This window comes from Typopeltis vanoorti, chromosome 26 (genome assembly GCF_054136105.1).
Source record: "Typopeltis vanoorti isolate ZY-2024b chromosome 26, IOZ_Tvanoo_1.0, whole genome shotgun sequence".
In the NCBI taxonomy this organism is placed as follows: Eukaryota; Metazoa; Arthropoda; class Arachnida; order Uropygi; family Thelyphonidae; genus Typopeltis; species Typopeltis vanoorti.
In genome coordinates, this window is record NC_143574.1 from 7281457 (window position 1) to 7299153 (window position 17697).

The window sequence follows — 17697 nt, forward strand, 5'->3', positions numbered from 1 at the left end:
AAGATAATGCATTACAGGAAGCTCCAAATCTCCCTGTTCCTTTCATCATGCATGCATAATCAGGTGACTGTTGATATTGACTTTATATACACATTCAAAACTGTAAACAATTGTTGAATAATAACACAGTAATGTAGGCATAATTACCATAAAGGGTAATTATGCCTACACGATATGCCTACACAATATATAAAAATGTTCTGGGTCCGGTGCATAGAAAAGTTCCAGGGCCAGGCCCCGGCTGAATTCAACCACTGCAGTAAAGGTAGGCTTTTGATAAATGCTGGTTGACAAAATACCAGAAGCTGTACAAGTAAGAAGGGTGTTCAAAAATGGTAGTTAAACTACCAGCATTTTCTTTTTCCATGGTGAATTGAATGGATGAGACTTGTAATACACAAAGGCAGCATTTAAGAAGGCAGCAGAAAACTAAATGAAACATGTGAGCAAAAGACTAGAGTCCTAACTTGGTGTGATACTGATACCCTTTGTGGCCTGGGATCTTTGGGTATTAGTGTTTGCCATATTTTGGGAAGTTTAATGGAACTATAGTCTTTTTCTTCTAAATTTACTATGATGCTGCATGGTAGTCTTTTCTAATTGATTCTATAAGCCATGTCTGAAGCATGGTTTTCAAGGGCTGATTGACCATAGTCTTGACTGCAGATGTATTTTTTGTATTCTTGATATTGCATTCTGTAAGATGTCCAGAATGTCAATTAATAGGAATGAAGAACTACACTACCTGAGACATAACCTCATCCTCAATGTTTATGAACCTGAGACAATCAACAAAATTCTTAATACACCTCCTACAATTCCTGTACTTAAACAAGATTTTAAGAATGCAAACATGCTACCTTACATCAAGAATGTTACTGACAAAGTGGCAAAGTTGTTCTGTGAGTGCAACATTAAAGTGGCTTTTGTTATCATTGCATAAAATCTCCAGATTCTTATATCCACCAAAACCTCCACATTATCCCATGAAAAAAACTAGGTGTTTATGAGATTCATTGCACTTGTGGCATTTGCTATGTAGGCCAAATGGGAAGGTTGCGTGAGATCCATGTGTCTGAACAAGTAAGAGATATTGAAAAAGAAGACAGCATAAATCAGGTTTGGCATCCCATACAACTACCACAGGCCATCAAATAGTTTCACAACAAACAAAAATGCTTTACATTGATCATAATTGTTTTATAAGAAAGTTCAAGTTTTTTATTTGAGGCCCCGGCAGATTGTGAGGCCCTAAGCTGTAGCTTTTTTAGCTAATACGTAAATCCGGCACTGGCTTAATCCTACAGCAAGTTTGGTCCGCTTTCATTAAAAATCTAACTGCCATGGATCTAGGATATGATACGCACCATGCAACAGAACGTGACAGCAGAAACTATCATTGTTCCAACACATATACAGTAATTAATTTAATATTTTTATTCTGGTTATTTATTTATATGTATGAATTGTGAAGTTCTGATTACATCTAATATGTGTAATTAATTATTTCTAGTCTCTTTTTTGTACAACTTTAACTATAGCAGTATAAATTGGGGAGAGGAAGATGCATGTAGCAATAACGGAATGGAATTTCTAGAATTCTTGAGGGACAAATATCTTAGGCAACATGCAATAGAGGGAACTACAGGTTCAAGAGTTTTGGATTTGGTTATAGCATTAGAAGAGTTGATAATAACTGAAATTACATCTCTTCCACCAGTTGGAGAGAGTGAACATATGGTTTTGACTTGGAAAATGAATAAACATGCAGGAGTATCAAAGAGACGGTAACGTATATGGAATTATAAAGCAGGTGATTTAGTCTTAGACGTCAACTTGGAGAAGTTTCATGGAGGGAGGAATTGGAAGACTGGGATATCATTAGTGCTTGGGAAATTGTGAAGGAATATTTATTAGCAGCAATGGTAAGCTGTATTCCACGAGGGAAGAAGAGGACACAATTTGGAGTAAAGTGGATGACAAACAATATCAAACAGGAACTGCATGCGAAAAAGAGGCTATGGAAGAGATATAAGGAGACAGGTGAAGAGAAGATGCATGAAGAATATAAGACACAGGCCAGGAGAATGACTAGTATGGTAAGGAAGGTGAAACTGGAATATGAGAAAAGACTGGCCCTTAGATCCAAGAAAAATCCTAGGGAAATTTTTAGATATGTGGCCAGTAGGAGGAGAAATGACTGTGGAAGAATGACATTGTGGGATAAAAATGGGAATAGAGTCACTGATACAGAGGACATAGTGGAATTGTTCAATGAACACCTTATTGGAGTATTTCATCCTAGAGGAGTCAATTTGAATACTAGAGGGATAGGGCAGGTTCGAGGTTTACAGGAAGAGAGTGTGTTCCAAATACTGAGTAATCTGGATGTCAGTAAAGCTGTGGGACTGGATGGTATTTCACCATGAGTTTTGAGAGAATGTGCTAGGGAACTGACAGTGCCTTTGACCTGACTTTTCAATGAAAGTCTGACTACGGGAAAGGTACCCATGGAATGGAAGGAAGGTAAGATAGTGCCATTGCAAAAGGGCAGTAGCAGACTGGAAGTGTCTAATTATAGGCCAGTTTGTGTATCATCAGTAGTTAGTAAGATCTTGGAGAAAGTAGTGAGGGACCGTACTTGTGGCCTTACAAGAAGACTTGAATAAATTGAGTGATTGGGCACAGGAATGGGGATGTGAGTTCAATGTTGCAAAATGTAAGGTTTTAAAATTTGGAAAACAAAAATGGGATGCAGAATTTTTGCTCAGTGAGGATATATTGTCTGAGGTGGAGGTCTGGGGTGATAGTGGATAAGAGATCTGGGGGTAATAGTGGATAAGGATCTGAAATTTAGGGGACACATAGCTAAAATTGTATAAGGCTTTCATTAGGCCACACATGGACCATTATGCCCAGATTTAGTCACCTTGTTTTCAGAAGGATGAAGAGATGTTAGAGAGAGTCCAGAGGCGACTGAGTAAGGTAGTTTCTAACCTCAGGAATGTCGAATATGAGGAAAGATCGAGAAGATGCAACTTGCAGAGTCTGGTGGACAGGAGGAGGAGGGGAGATATGATAGAGGCCTACGAGTTATTAAGGGGTTGTTATAGGATCAATGCTGGAGAGGTTCTACAGAAAATAGTGGGAGAACCAGAGGTCATCCCTGGAAGTTGTATAAGGAGGGTGTGAGTAGGGGAGTGAGAAGCAAGTTTTTTTCATGCAGAATTGTGAATGATTAGAATGCCTCTTGCCTGAGAGTGTGGTGTCTGTAGATAATTTGAGTGTGTTTAAAGCATGGTATGATGAGCTGTGTGTTTGATAAAAGGACCTCCTAGATGAGTCTTTGACTCCATGGGGGTCTTGGGTAATAATAATAATAATAATAATTATTATTATTATATAAAGATAAGGAAATCATTTTGCCTCTTTACAAGGCCTTGCTAAAACCTCACTTAGACTGTTGTGTGTGTGCAGGTCTGGTTTCCATGGTGATTCTAATACAATGGAGAGAGTCAAAAGGAGAGTGTTAAAAATGATATCAGGTCTGTGGAATATGTATTATAAAGACATATTAAGACTTTGTAGACTGCAGACACTGGCAAACAGGAGAAAGGGTCATACAAGATATCAGCAGATGGAATTTTTCATTTTATGGGGGGTGGAGAAAGGATGAAAGGGCATCCTTGGAAGTTGAGAATGCCCTCAATCTGGGGGTGAGAGCTAGATTTTTTCTCTCATAATATGGAATGGATTGCCACTGGATGTTGTGTTTTCAAGTAGTGTGAATGAATTCAAGAACAGGTATGACAGTTGGTACAGATAGTATGTGGCCTCCTTCGATGAGTCCCTGACTCCCTGGAGATCTCTCTTAATAAATAATAATAATAATAATAATATTGACGTCAGTAAATATCCTCTTCATTATTCAGAATTCTTCAATTAACATATTTTAGCAATAATGATTGATGTATCCAAGTAACCAGGGGTCACCCTTGGCTATATAAGAAAAGTATGAGCAAGACAGTGAAGCATGGTTTTTGCATGAAGAGTGGTTGATGAATGGAATTTAAGAGCAAGTTTAAGGCACAGTTCAATTAACTTCGTGTCTCTGACAGTCAATTTGATTCCAAGAAGCAAATACAAATATGAAAGACTATTTTTTTAAACATGCTATAAGAAAGACTTAACAAATTTGTTTAATCAGAATGACAAATATCTGGTAGATTCATAATTAAACTTTAGCACAATAGTCAAACGCAGCTGTCTATTCTTGCTATACATTTATTACTATTGGCTTTACCTTGCTTCACTTCCTTGTTTTAAGTTTATTTACTGATGTAGTAAGTAATATGAAAGCGTGGTTTCGATCAAAATTAAATTAGTCGTCTGTTTGGATATCTGTATATACTGAGCAGATATACTGAGAGTGATGATATATATATATATATATATATTGAGGCAGAGAGTGGTACCATCGACAGGGTGTAGCATAGAGGCAGCTTGCCTCACGGTGCGGCTTAATAAGGGCATTCATTCAGCCATATTGCGGTAGGTATCATCGCTACGCTAACAATTCCTGTTAGCATAGCAAGTGTGGAAAGACGTTTTCCAAGCCTAAACTGATCAAAAATTATTGGTGGACAGCAGTGACCCAAGAAAGATTGGTTGGTCTAGCAACTATATTGATAGAGGCAGACATAGCTTATAATTTAAATTTAGAAGAGCTTATAAACAGTTTTATTGTGCTATGTACCATAGAGCAAATATTTAATTAATATGATTATGTAATCATTTTTCATTAATGTTTCTCTTGTAATAAAAAAAAAATAGCAGTTTGGAGATTTTCTCATATTTTTGTCTTATAATCCATCAGGGGTGATATTTAATTGTTTACCTCAGGGCACAATGTAATCTGGTGACAGCCCTGGCAGAGAGCGAAGATCATGAATGGTATGGTTAGCAGAAATGTGTGAAGAGAAAGGAATGCAGTTTGTGAATGTGTGAGAAGAACAAATGGAACTGTATAAAAGTGATGGGCTGCATTTGGATGGTTTTGGTGTGAGTCATCTGGAGTGGCTGCTGCTGGAAGGAGAGTAATGACTGCAGAGAATGCATTGAAGCAAAAAAGAAGTAATGTAGAAGTGCAGAAGGATAAGAAAGGAGATGCTTATGAATGAGTAGAATGAGAGAACAGAAGTGCAAGACAAACAGTGAAACTCAGAGTTGGAAGGGAGGTGCAGTGTGAGAAAGGACAAAGCTGGAAGATAAAGTGAATGTGAAAGTAGACAAGAAAGGAAAGAGATGACCTGGAGAAGGATCTGGGATGGGTAATGACTACAGAGAGTGGAAATCATGGAAGAGTCACATCTGAGAAGTGGTATCGGTAGAACTTTTTATAGTCCAGAAATGAACAGTTATGTTTGTATATGAATGCTAGAAGTATCAGAAATAAGGGGGACAAAATTTCTGCATTGACTAAGTTTGTTCACCCAAAAATTGTTGGAATAAATGAGATATAGTTGGATGAGGATGATATTCTGACAGGAATAGAGATAGAAAAGTGTGATGTTTTTCATGAAGATAGAAACAGCAAAAAAAGGGAGATGGTGTGTTTTAGATGATGAAAAACGTGTTGTGGCATGCAAGGTAGAGATACAAGGGAGAAATAGTGGCAGTTAAATGAGGCAGTATGGTGTGGGGTAGAGGTGGATAGAATAAAATACTTAATTGGATGTTGCAATAGACCTGCTAATGTGGAGGGAAGAGACAGTGAAATATATAAACCAATTAACCAAGCCAAAAATAGGGAAAGGTGATTTCAATTATGGTAATATAAACTGGAATGATGAGAGCATCCAGAAGTTTAAAAAAATAAAAAAAAAATGAATTTCTCACATTTTTGAGGGATAACTACCTTGGGCAGTATGTAACAGAGGGCATGCAGGAATCAAAGGTCTTGAATTTGATCATCTCATCAGATGTCATTATAAATGAGGCATGGGAATGTTTGTGACAGTTCCTCTTTATATGAATTTTTTTCTTTTTCCGTTCTTTTTCCTTTTCTCTTTTCTTTATCATTTTTCAATCCCAACAATGTACAATTATCCCATCAATGAAGGTCATTCTACCTTGCACTGAGAAAGACAGAAGGCACATGTAAGTACTTCTTCATTCATGCAATTTGTAAAGAAACCTTGTGCTTTGGCAGACTACTCTGAAATAAAATAATCTTCCTGCTAGTATTATATAATACACAGATTACAACTGTAAATTCATACAAATCAGTTTGTGACAATTTGTATAACTGATGATTTCTCATAGAAAGCGGATACACATTCAAATTTTCAAATCGCACACAAAGGGGTCACATGGTAGCACTCACTTTACAGGATAAAAGGCTGCGCTAAACAAATTGTGTTTGAAGGAAGCTCTTTTTATGAAGGAATAAACTTGCAAACTTGGATGTCTTGTAATGTCTCAAAGACATCATCTAGATGATTTCACATGAGGAAGAATTATTGGAAAGATTTAAGAAGTCCACAGAATTACTGATATTGCCAGAGAGTTTGGAATCTCATATAACGTTGTATCCAGGCTCTGGGCAGTGTTCCAGACATGTGCTAAGAGGTTACCCTCACTCTACCAAGGAGTATGAAGACAGATTTTTGATTACAGCAGCAAAATGTATTCAATGCACCACAGCAGGTCAGCTTCCAAAGTAGCTCCATTCAAGCATAAGTATGCAGATATCTTGACAAACTGTGCCAATGTGTCTGTGACAAGTAGCATATATGTCCAAAGGCCTGTAGTCTTGTCCGTTATCAACATCTCATCATAGAGCACATTTTCAGTGGTGCTATATCCATAAAAGTTGGACAAGATGCCAATGAGCTAGTCTGCTCTTTACTGATGACAGTCATTTTAGTCTTTCCTCTAATTCTAGATGACACTTGATCTGGTGTGAAGGTAGTACTTCTTACCATTGTGAGAATATTCTTGAAAGGGATAGATATGGCAGTGCTGGGGTCATGGTGTGGGGAGGCATTATGCTTTATGGACGCACCAGCTATAAATGCTGGAAAAAGGGCTATGACTGGTGAACGATATTGCAATAAAATTCTTCAGTGTCATGTTCAATTGTTCCATGGTGCTATAGGTGAAGAATTCATTTTTATGAATAATAATGCCACATTGTACATTAGCAGTGGAGATACTTTTGGAGACTGAGGATATTATTATTATTATTATTTGTGACGCCTCCAAGGAGTCCGAAGACTCATCGCAGGAGGTCACCCACTATACAACTGTCTCCACTACTACACCGAACCTCTACTACTAATCATCTCCATCAACGCCATCTACTGGCCATCACCACAACTAGTAGTTTTTGTCTGTAAATTGCGTGTGTTCTGAAGGGTCGATTTGTCTGTATGTGGGATGAAAAATCTGAGTTTCCTGGAGAAAAAACTGGCTGACTCACCTTTTGATTGAAAAAGTCTGCATAAAGATTCCTCCTGTCATGACGAGAATCGAACGTAGGCCTATTCCAATCAAAGGGCGTAATGTACCGTCGTTCTTCCAATTGCCCTACGGAGGCACTATATTAATCGAATTGAGTGACCAGCACATGACCCTGATGTCATCCACGTAGAACATGTTTGAGACACAATAGCGAGATGCATTTGCTGCTCATAATTCCCATCCAGAAAACAAACAAGGCCTTATATTTGCTCTGAAGGAAGAGTGGGCCAATTTGCATCAAGAACTTTTGAATCACTTCATGCTAAGCATGGTATGACATCGTGAGAGCTGCATCACAGTTCAGGGTGGACATATTCCATACTGAAATGTCTCTCTCTGCATAGTTTTCTGTACCTTAATTCCTTAACTACAGAAAATCCTTAGGAAATTTTCACCTTTTACAAAAATGTATTGCAATTTAATTTGTATGAAATTTATAGCACATTTTTTTGTGTAATATAATTTATTGGTATGCTGGCAATAAATTTATGTGCACATTTGGCTGTAGTCATGGAAATTTTTTCATATACATGTAAAAATGTTGTTCGTCCTTAGCTTTTGGACACCAGTGTATAGCAAAGTTTATATAGCAAAGTTTAATAAAAGGCTAATTAGTTATTTTTTTTATTTAGGAATTGGTGATGGAGACATCGATTATTCAGATAAAGTTCTCAGAGAGTTACTCAAAAAGTATCCCAATGTAAGGATTTTATTAAAAGCATTTTGCATGTAAATTTTAAAAAAAGTTAGAATATTTAAAGAAATCATCCCAAAATGATATCATTCTCTTTTCTAGGGAGCTCTCTACTTGTTTTTCTATGGCAGAGTACTGCAAGTTAAGGGAAAATTCAATGAGGTAAGTAAACCCTTTGTTTTTAAAAGAGGTGACTCATTGATCGATCTTAAAATTTTGTAAATAGTGATTAAAAAAATCCATTATATCCATGTTCCATGGAGCATTAATATAACTGTAAAAGTGGAGTTATTTTAAATCTTGGATGTTAGACACTTCCAGATATAATAGTAACTTTTATTTATATAAATGTATCACTTCATTATCATCATCAATTTCCTGTATACCCTTTAAGGATATACAGGATTACTACCCTTGAGGTATAGTATATAAAATAAGCATATTTGGATATACAGGTATACATGATACTATTGCGGTACTATTGTATGCCCACAGTTCATAGAACTGTGGCAGATTGCCAAGAATAGTCAATTCATGTTGAAGGGGAGAAAGAAATAAAGGCTGTACGATTTGGTCACCAACACGTGAAATCATGTGTTTTCTTGTCTGTTGCTGTAGTAGCTTGATTTTTGTTGTTGCTTTTTTTGCATTAATTTTTTTATTATTAATTTGTATGATGGATCTAGTACAGTCAACAAGTTTTGGGTGTTAAACCTTTCAGTAGCTCTTGCAAAAGAGTATTACATAATGTGCTGACCGACAAAAAAGAATTGTTAGAAGCCAGTCTCCTTGTACCAATTTCTCATGTCACAAAACATGAAAGTGAAACTGCGGACATATCAGAGTCAATTGTTAAAAGAATTCGTAGGGAATCAAAGGGTGAAGGTAAGCCAAAATTTAAATCTCCTAAAAAGTGGTGTGCCAGAGAAAGAAACCATCGAAAACATAGTTTTGAATGATTTTGATGTAGATGTTATAAGATGAACTATTCACGAATTTTACATGGTCGAGAAAAAGTGCCAACTGTTCCTAAATTGATTCCTGTGCTGAAAATAAAACTTAATTTTCCTTGGAAAAGAGAAACTTTAAGGAAATACTTCATGAAATCAGATTTTGTTTCAAAAAGTCACAGAATAAAAAAACTTATCATGGAGTGAAGTAACAATGTTTCAGGGAGCAGAAAAGACCAACTGTGTATCTAGACAGTAATTTAACTTATGCAAAATGTTGGCAATCTAAAGAAGAATGTGGAGTGTTACAAACCGGAAATGCCTCACAGGGCATAATAATTTTGTGTGCAGGTGGAGAAATGGGTTTTTTACCAAATTCAAACTTACTTTACAAAGCCAATTCAACTATTGGAGATTACCATGGGCAAATGAATTCTACAATCTTTGAAAATTGGGCAGAAGAAAAATTGATTCCAAACCTTCCAAAAAATGAGGTATAGTATACATGTTGTTATAATTGATAATGCTCCATATCACTCCATTCAATTAAACAAATTTCCAAATTGTTCTAATAAGAAGCAGGTCATTATGGATTGGCTCTCTGCAAATAACATTTTTCATTCCCCAGATATGCGAAAAATTGAATTGCTCAACTTGGTCAAAAGAAACTCGCTCCAAATTAAACTATTTGAATTTGACACGATGCCCATAGAGCATGGATTCCTAGCTTTGAGACTACTACCACCATATCATTCACCATATTAATGCTATTGAGTATGGTTAGGCAGAAGTGAAGAATTTCATTCATCATCACAACATAACTGGGGATTGATGTTGAAACCTTTTTAAGATTGTAGAACAAACGATTAAAAGTATTACAGCTCAAAACTGGGGAAAATAGTGCTCTCGTGTCCCTATACAAAAATATGTATTGGGACAGAGACAGAATTATCGAAGAATTATGCAAACCTTTGGTGATCAATATAAATGAAAGTGATGGTGATTTGGACACCGATTCAGATGACTATGAAGATTAAATGCCAGCCTGGTTGGCCGAGTGACTAGCGTATCTGGTCTCCAGCCAAAAGGCTGCAGGTTCAAATCTCACCGTGGGCATAGATGGTTGTGATTGTTTGTGAAAATACTAGTGGTAGTGGTCAGCAGTAGATGGTGTTTGTGAGGACAATGAAGGTAGTAGTGGTTGGTGGAGGTGGAGACCAGTGCTGTAACGAGGGTGTGGCGAAAGAGGCACCCGCCACGGGCGCAACAAGGTTTGGGGCGCAAAACGTAAAAATGTAAAAAATAAAAATAAATAAATATATATAAAAGTCCACTATTTTATATTGTATTTTTAAATTTCAGCAATACGCCGCTTTAGACACACAAATTCTGCAACACACTGCAACTTATTTTGATGGGGTTAATAGTAAGTATTTAACATATTGCATTTAGTAAACTTTAACTTGTTACATTTAAATTTTTCAAAATGTTTGTCATTTTGGGGTTAGGGAGATGCACGTTAGACACTTGCCACAGGCATTTCTTACGTTCGTTACTGTACTGGTGGAGATGGAGAGTTGTAGAGTAGGTGCCTTCCCTCGATGAGTCTTTGGACTCCCTGGAGGTGTTATGTAATAATAATAATAATAAAGGATTTGATAATGGTATTTTTTTCAAACTTTTATGCATAGTTTTGTTAAAGGGTCACAACAAGTCATAAATAATTAATCGGTTTAGGACATTAAAGCGTCTCAGTTCTCTCAACTGTAAGTTTAGAATATCTAAGTTAATTTGAAAAAATTTCTGTTTTTCTGTATAATTATCATTTTTTTATACAAAACTTTCTTAAAAATAAATTTTGTTACAATTTTTTAACCTTTTTTAATTTGGTTAATACTATATGTAAATTTTTTGCAACTGTTGTATAAGCAAAATAGTTACTACTTTAAAAACTAGAATGTTCATAAAAGAAAAGCTAATTTTCTGACCTGTAATAATAAACAGACTCATCCCACAAGATATTGAACGGAATCCATTCCAATATTATTATTATTATTATTATTATTATTATTATTATTATCATTATTATTATCCAGGCCTCCCTGGAGTCAAAAGACTCATCGTGGGAGGTGATTTTTAGGAAATACAAAGTTTATCATACCACTCCTTGAACTCATTGACCATTCTTGATCTAACCACTCTCTCTCAGGCAATGCATTCCATGGTTCAACACCCTCCATGCAAAGAAACCACTCCTCACCCTCTTGCTCACAGCTTCCTTTCGTAACTTTCAAGGATGGCCCCTTGTCATCACTCCTTCATGCCATTCCACCAAGTGAAAGAACTCCCTAATGCCTACCCTGTAACTGCCTCTCAGCAGTTTACAAGTCTCAATCATATCACCTCTCCTTCTTCTATTCACCAAACTCTGCAGTCCACATTCCCTCAGTCGATCCTCGTAACTGACATTGTACAGTCCTGAAACCATCTTTGTTATCTGCCCTTTGTTTTTTCCACAATTAATTTTATCCCCTTCAAATGAGGACCAAATCTGAGAACAATAATCTAAGTGTGGTCTGATCAGGGTCTTATACAGCGGAATGATAACTCTTTTATTTCTGCAGGTCAGCATCCTTCTCAGTATTGCAGCAATCCTCTGAGTTACCCTCACCACCTTTGCAATACGCTCCCTGAATTTCAGTTTTCTATCAATCATCACCCCCAGATCTCTTGTCTCCCCTACCTCCTCTAGTACAGCTCCTCCAATCGAGTACACATCCTCCCATCGATGGATCCCAAACCTCAAGACTTTACATTTTGCTGCTTGAACCGATACCCCCATTTATTTGTCCATCTGTCTAGTTTATTCAAATCCTCTTGCAGGGCTGCCACATCTATACTATTACTGATAACCCTTCCCAGCTTCACATCATCTGCAAACAACTGAATATCCTCTTGAAATTCATTGACAATGTTATTGATATAAAGATTGAACAATACAGGTCCTAGTACTGAGCCCTGTGGAACCCCACTTGTAACCTTCTTCCTTGATATCTCCCCTCCATACACAACTCTCTGATTTCTATCACACAGCCAATCCTGAATCCATTTGATTAACCCGACATTTAAACCCATGTGCTGCAACTTAAATATCAGCTTAGCATGTAGCACCCTGTCAAACACCTTTGCAAAATCCAAAAAAACTGGCAGTATATGCCTTTCCCTCATCAACTGCTCTTGTCACTTTATTATAAAAGGCAATCATATTATTAAAGCAAGAGTGCCCCTTAACAAATCCATGTTGAATCTCCCAGATAACCTTACCCTCATCTGCCCAATGCTATATATAATCCCTCACTCATTTTTCCTTAACAACTACCGATGACACAAACTGGCCTATAATTAGACACTTCCAGTCTGCTACTGCCCTTATGCAATGGCACTATCTTACTTGCCTTCCATTCCTTGATACCTTTTCTCGCAACCAGACTTTTATTGAAGAGTCAGGTCAACGGAGCTGTTAGTTCTTTAGCACATTCTCTCAAAACAAGTGGTGAAATACCATCCAGTCCAACAACTTTACTGATATCCAGAGTACTCAGTATTTGGAACACTCTCTCTCTCTCTCTCTCTCTTTCACCTCTAAACCCTGAACCTGCCCTATCTCTCTAGTATTAAAACCTGCAATTAAAACTGCCCTATCTCTCTAGTATTAAAACCTCCACGATGAATATTCCAATAAAGTGCTCATTGAACAACTCCACTATGTGCTTTGCATCAGTCACTCTATTCCCATTTTTATCCTGCAATGTCATTCTTCCATGGTCATTTCTTCTCCTACTGGTTGCATAGCTAAAAAATTCCCTAGGATTTTCTTTGAATCTTAGTTCCTAGCTCTTCTCATATTCCAGTTTTGCCTTCCTCACCATACTGGTCACTCTCCTGGCCTGCGTCTTATATTCTTTGTGTATCTACCCTCCACCCCTCTCCTTATATCTATTCTATAATCTCTTTTTCAATTGCAGTTCCTGTTTGATATTGTTTGTCATCCACTTTACACCAAATTTTGTCCACTTCTTCACTCATGGAATACAACTTACTATCACTGCTAACAAATATTCCTTCACAATTTCCCAAGCACTAATGATATCCTGGTCTTCGAATTCTGCCCTCCATGGAACTGCCCCTAGTTGATACCTAAGACTATTATAATTACTGCCTAATAATTCCACATACGTACCCTTTTCTTTGATACACTTGCATGTCTATTCATCTTCCAAGTCAAAACCACATGGTTACTCTCTCCAACTGGTGGGAGAGATGTCATCTCACTTATTATCAGCTCTTCCGATGCTGTGATCAAATCAAAACTCTTGAACCTCTTGTTATGTTGCCTAAGATATTTGTCCCTCAAGAATTTTAGAAATTCCATCCCCTTATTACTACATAAATTTTCCTCTTCCCAGAAGTCCTCTGTGCTCCCTAGTTTGTAGCAACACTCCACTAAATATCCTGTCTTGGCCACTTCTACCTCAGACCATATGCTTTCAAAACCATTAGTGTCACTGCCTTCCAAAGCCACCACTCTTAGAGGACATGAGTCATCACTTATCATAAGCAGTACTCTGCCAGCATGTTTTCCTTTCCTATCCTGTACTATTTGAACTTTTGCAGTTAATTCTAAAATACAGTCTTGAGAACTCAGTTCCAAATTACTGTCTCTTATCCATCCCACCGGTCGCATTGCTGCCACGTTCATTTCACATTATTCACTTCATGGAAAAATTCCTGACAAAACACTATATTAGTTGAGCCTTTAAAAAAAAAGAAAAAAAAAACATTTCAGGGGCTTTCTTTAGATTTCTATTTTCTGGTGGTCGTTCACTGTTTGAAACAACCTCTTTCTGATAAATCTCTCAAAGGAGAATTTTTTTCCACTCTTCATTCACTCATTCTTCTCTTGCAGCAGAAACTGTTCTTTTTGGAGGATTCAATGTTTAAAGAATACATAAAACTAATAATGGAAAGCGGAACGATCCTTTTTTTTTTTGTATGTTAGTTCGGAGTTTGAAAAAGTCAGATATTAGGAGTTCACACATCACAGCTAACTATCTTTCACTCATTCACTCACTGTCTCTCCCTGCATGGATGGAACGGATGTAAATGAATGAACTATGCACACGAGAAAACATTTTTTTTTTTTTTGGACAAGTGTCTAGAGAGGATTGATCAACAATGCAAACTACATTACAATTCTGTCCATAGATGGAGCCACTAGACAGACTCATTTCGAAGAAATTCATTTCTATGTAATTTACTTCGCAGAAATGAAGACGTGTGGCTCTTTATTAGTTACTTTTACGAACAGATTGAGAGTTCACTTTTGAAAAATGCATTTCTCTGACATTAGATTTCTTTATTATTAAATCAGAGTTTCTGCCTGGTATCTGAAGAGATCTAACCAGTCCGAAACAGCTGTCAGCCAGTGAAACCTTTATCAAATGCACTAATAAAAGGCAAATATTTGGACGCACTTGGGAAGCCGTCTAGTATTCTTTTAAGCAGTGCAAGCTAAGGCAACTCCAATGCCGAGGATTGTATCCTCGTAAGCACTCTGGTCAAAATTATGAAACTTTCATAGTTTCTACATACATTCTGCTTAGAAATAATGTAGGATCTTTAATATCCACTATTTCTGTATAATTCATGTGGGTTTTTCTACTCTAGCGGCTGCAGTTACGCATCCATCCATCACAGACATAACTTGAACTCAGGCCAATGTCTTCAGTGGAAAGGGCCGAGTAGAGGCCTTTGTTGTGCATACTTTTACTATAAACAAAGGCAATCCAAGCATTTCCCCTCATCCCCTATGTAATTCAAATCTTATTTTGATATTTTATGGGCAATATTTAATTACAAATCATGTTTAATAAAAGATTTTAATGGCCATTAATTATTTATATTAATGGCCATTAAAGATTGCACATGTAACATGCCATACATAGGGGAAACAGGGCGAACCATCCCAATCAGAAAGGATGAACACAAACGACACATAAAATACCTCCATTTTGGAAAAATCGGCCTTTCTGACCATGCACTCCAAACATACCACAGAATTGACTGGAAAGGTACCAAGTCCCTACACCACACCAAAACCTGGTTCAAGCAGTAATTCAAGGAAGCATGTGAAATGCTCGAACATGATCCAAATCTGAATAAAAATGATGGTCTAACTATTCAAAGAATGTGGAGGACCCATCTGAAACCTTCATAGCAACCACGAAGAAAAATCTCAACACAAGAAGACTTGGTGAAGTGTTCTTTTTTTTTTTTTCCTGAACATTCAATAACAACCTGTACTGTACAAATCCAGAAGATAATCATAATTATTATTACTATTATTACTATTATTACGGGCAACTCCAGGGAGTCATTAGACTCATCGAGGGAGGCCCCAAATCATATTCATCACAACTATTTGACATTCATACAGTATCTATCATACCTCGCCTTAAACTCATTCACTGTCATAGCATCCACCACAGACTCAGGGAGCGCATTCCACTCATTCACTACTCTAAAAGTAAAGAACCCAGCTCTAACACCTTTACTAACCACACTTTTGCCCAGTTTCCATGGATGTCCCCTAGTCCTCCCACAACCAGCCCTATTCTCAAAAATATCTTCTGAATTAATTTTATAGAAACCCTTCAGTAATTTGAATGTCTCAATCATATCTCCCCTCCTCCGCCTATCAACCAATTTTTGCAACCCACAAATCCTCAACCTGTTCTCATACGGTTCATTCCACAGACCTGCTATCATCTTGGTCACTCGCCTCTGGATCCTCTCCACCTCCTCCCCATCAAGAAGAAACCTAGGTGACCAAATCTGAGCACAGTAGTCTAGATGGGGTCTTATCAAGGCTCGATACGAGGAACAATAACCTGCTTGTCAACGTATTCTTCAGCAACCAAGTGATTTGATGAGCTGTTTTGGTCACTTTTGCAATGTGCCCCCTAAATTTCAATTCCTTATCTACCAACACTCCTAAATCTCGTGCCTCATCAATTTCCTGGAGCATGGCTCCACCAATGCAGTAAACTGCCGCCAATCTTTTCACCCCAAAATGCATAACCTTACATTTTGCCACATTAAACTGACATCCATTCTCCTTAGCCCAGACCTCCAATCTATCCAAATCATCCTGCAAAATTTTGACGTCATCTGCATTCACTATTGCCCTACCCAACTTCACATCATCCGCAAACAAATGAACTGTTCCTCTCAGATCATTTCCTATATCATTTATGAACAAATTAAACAGCAGTGGTCCAAGAACAGATCCTTGTGGCACACCACTAGTCACAGGCCGTCTTGTGGACTCTACTCCCGAGTAAACCACTCTCTGATATCTCTCCGTCAACCACCCTCCTATCCATCTCACCAACCCTATGTCCATTCCCATATGCTGCAATTTACTGATTAGAATTCCATGTGGATAATATAACAGGATAATATAACAATATAAACTGTATAATTCCAGAAGAATCCTAGTACGTGAGGACTTTAGCAGAGTTTATTGTAGTTTTTATTGGTAATTTTTTTTATCACTAGAGGGCAGGCTAAGAAAAAAGATTATTATTATTATTATTATTATTATTATTATTATTATTTGACACCTCCAGGGAATCCAAAGACTCATCGAGGGAGAGTGTGCCGTAGATGTAATTTATCTGTATAGAGTGCAACAACATGTAGCTTGGTTCTTATATACATGTATCCTTCTGATAATGACCTCAATACAGGGGTCGAAACGTCAAGTTATTATTTTATTATTAATCAGTAAAATAATCTTTGCAACACGTGTGTTTTGTGTCCCTAAATTCATAAATATGAGTTATGTTATCTTCATTTGCCCAATCTGGGTCTCAGTTTGATTCACAGACTTGGATATCGAAAACAATGATGCTACCATCTCTTGATGCTGTTATTCACTGCTCATATTAACAATATGAACAGAAGAAAAATTAAATTAATTTATTGAAAATTACTAATATTTCACTGGTTTTCTAACCAGCATCTTCAGAGCAGAAATTATAACTGTGACAAGCACAAGGCAATCAACTAAATCATTGGAAACATTTCAAATGTAACTGAAACAAAATTAATGTCCTAACATGGTGCCCTTTATGGGCCAGATAACTTAAAGTTAATCTGGAGAAGTTTACCTGTTCTCAGAATGACTGCCCACAGTTACCGTTATTCACGCAGTACCTATTATGCTTCTCCTTAAATGCATTCATTGTTAGGGCACTGACAGCTACCTCTGGCAATCCATTCCAAATATTCATTACTCTCTGAGCAAAAATCTAGTGTGTGTTACCCTTATTAATCACACTCTTAAACTAAACTATTTCCTGGGTGACCCCTAGTTCTACCCTAATCAAGTATTGAAAAATTCTTTTGTATCAGTTTTATAGAACCCCTTTAGCAACTTATGTTTCTATCATGTCCTCTCTTTTC

The 17697-nt window shown here is 37.1% G+C and overlaps 1 protein-coding gene across 3 annotated transcripts in view; it reads left to right on the forward strand.

The window, feature by feature from the left end:
• LOC150092294 (tetratricopeptide repeat protein 39B-like) overlaps positions 1-17697 on the forward strand; it is a 240941-nt gene that overhangs the window by 191983 nt on the left and 31261 nt on the right. For all 3 annotated transcript variants that reach the window (XM_090414906.1, XM_090414907.1, XM_090414908.1), the window contains exons 10-11: positions 8157-8224; positions 8321-8380. In XM_090414906.1, coding sequence (XP_090271032.1) covers positions 8157-8224; positions 8321-8380 — 128 coding nt within the window. The remainder of the gene's footprint in view (positions 1-8156; positions 8225-8320; positions 8381-17697) is intronic.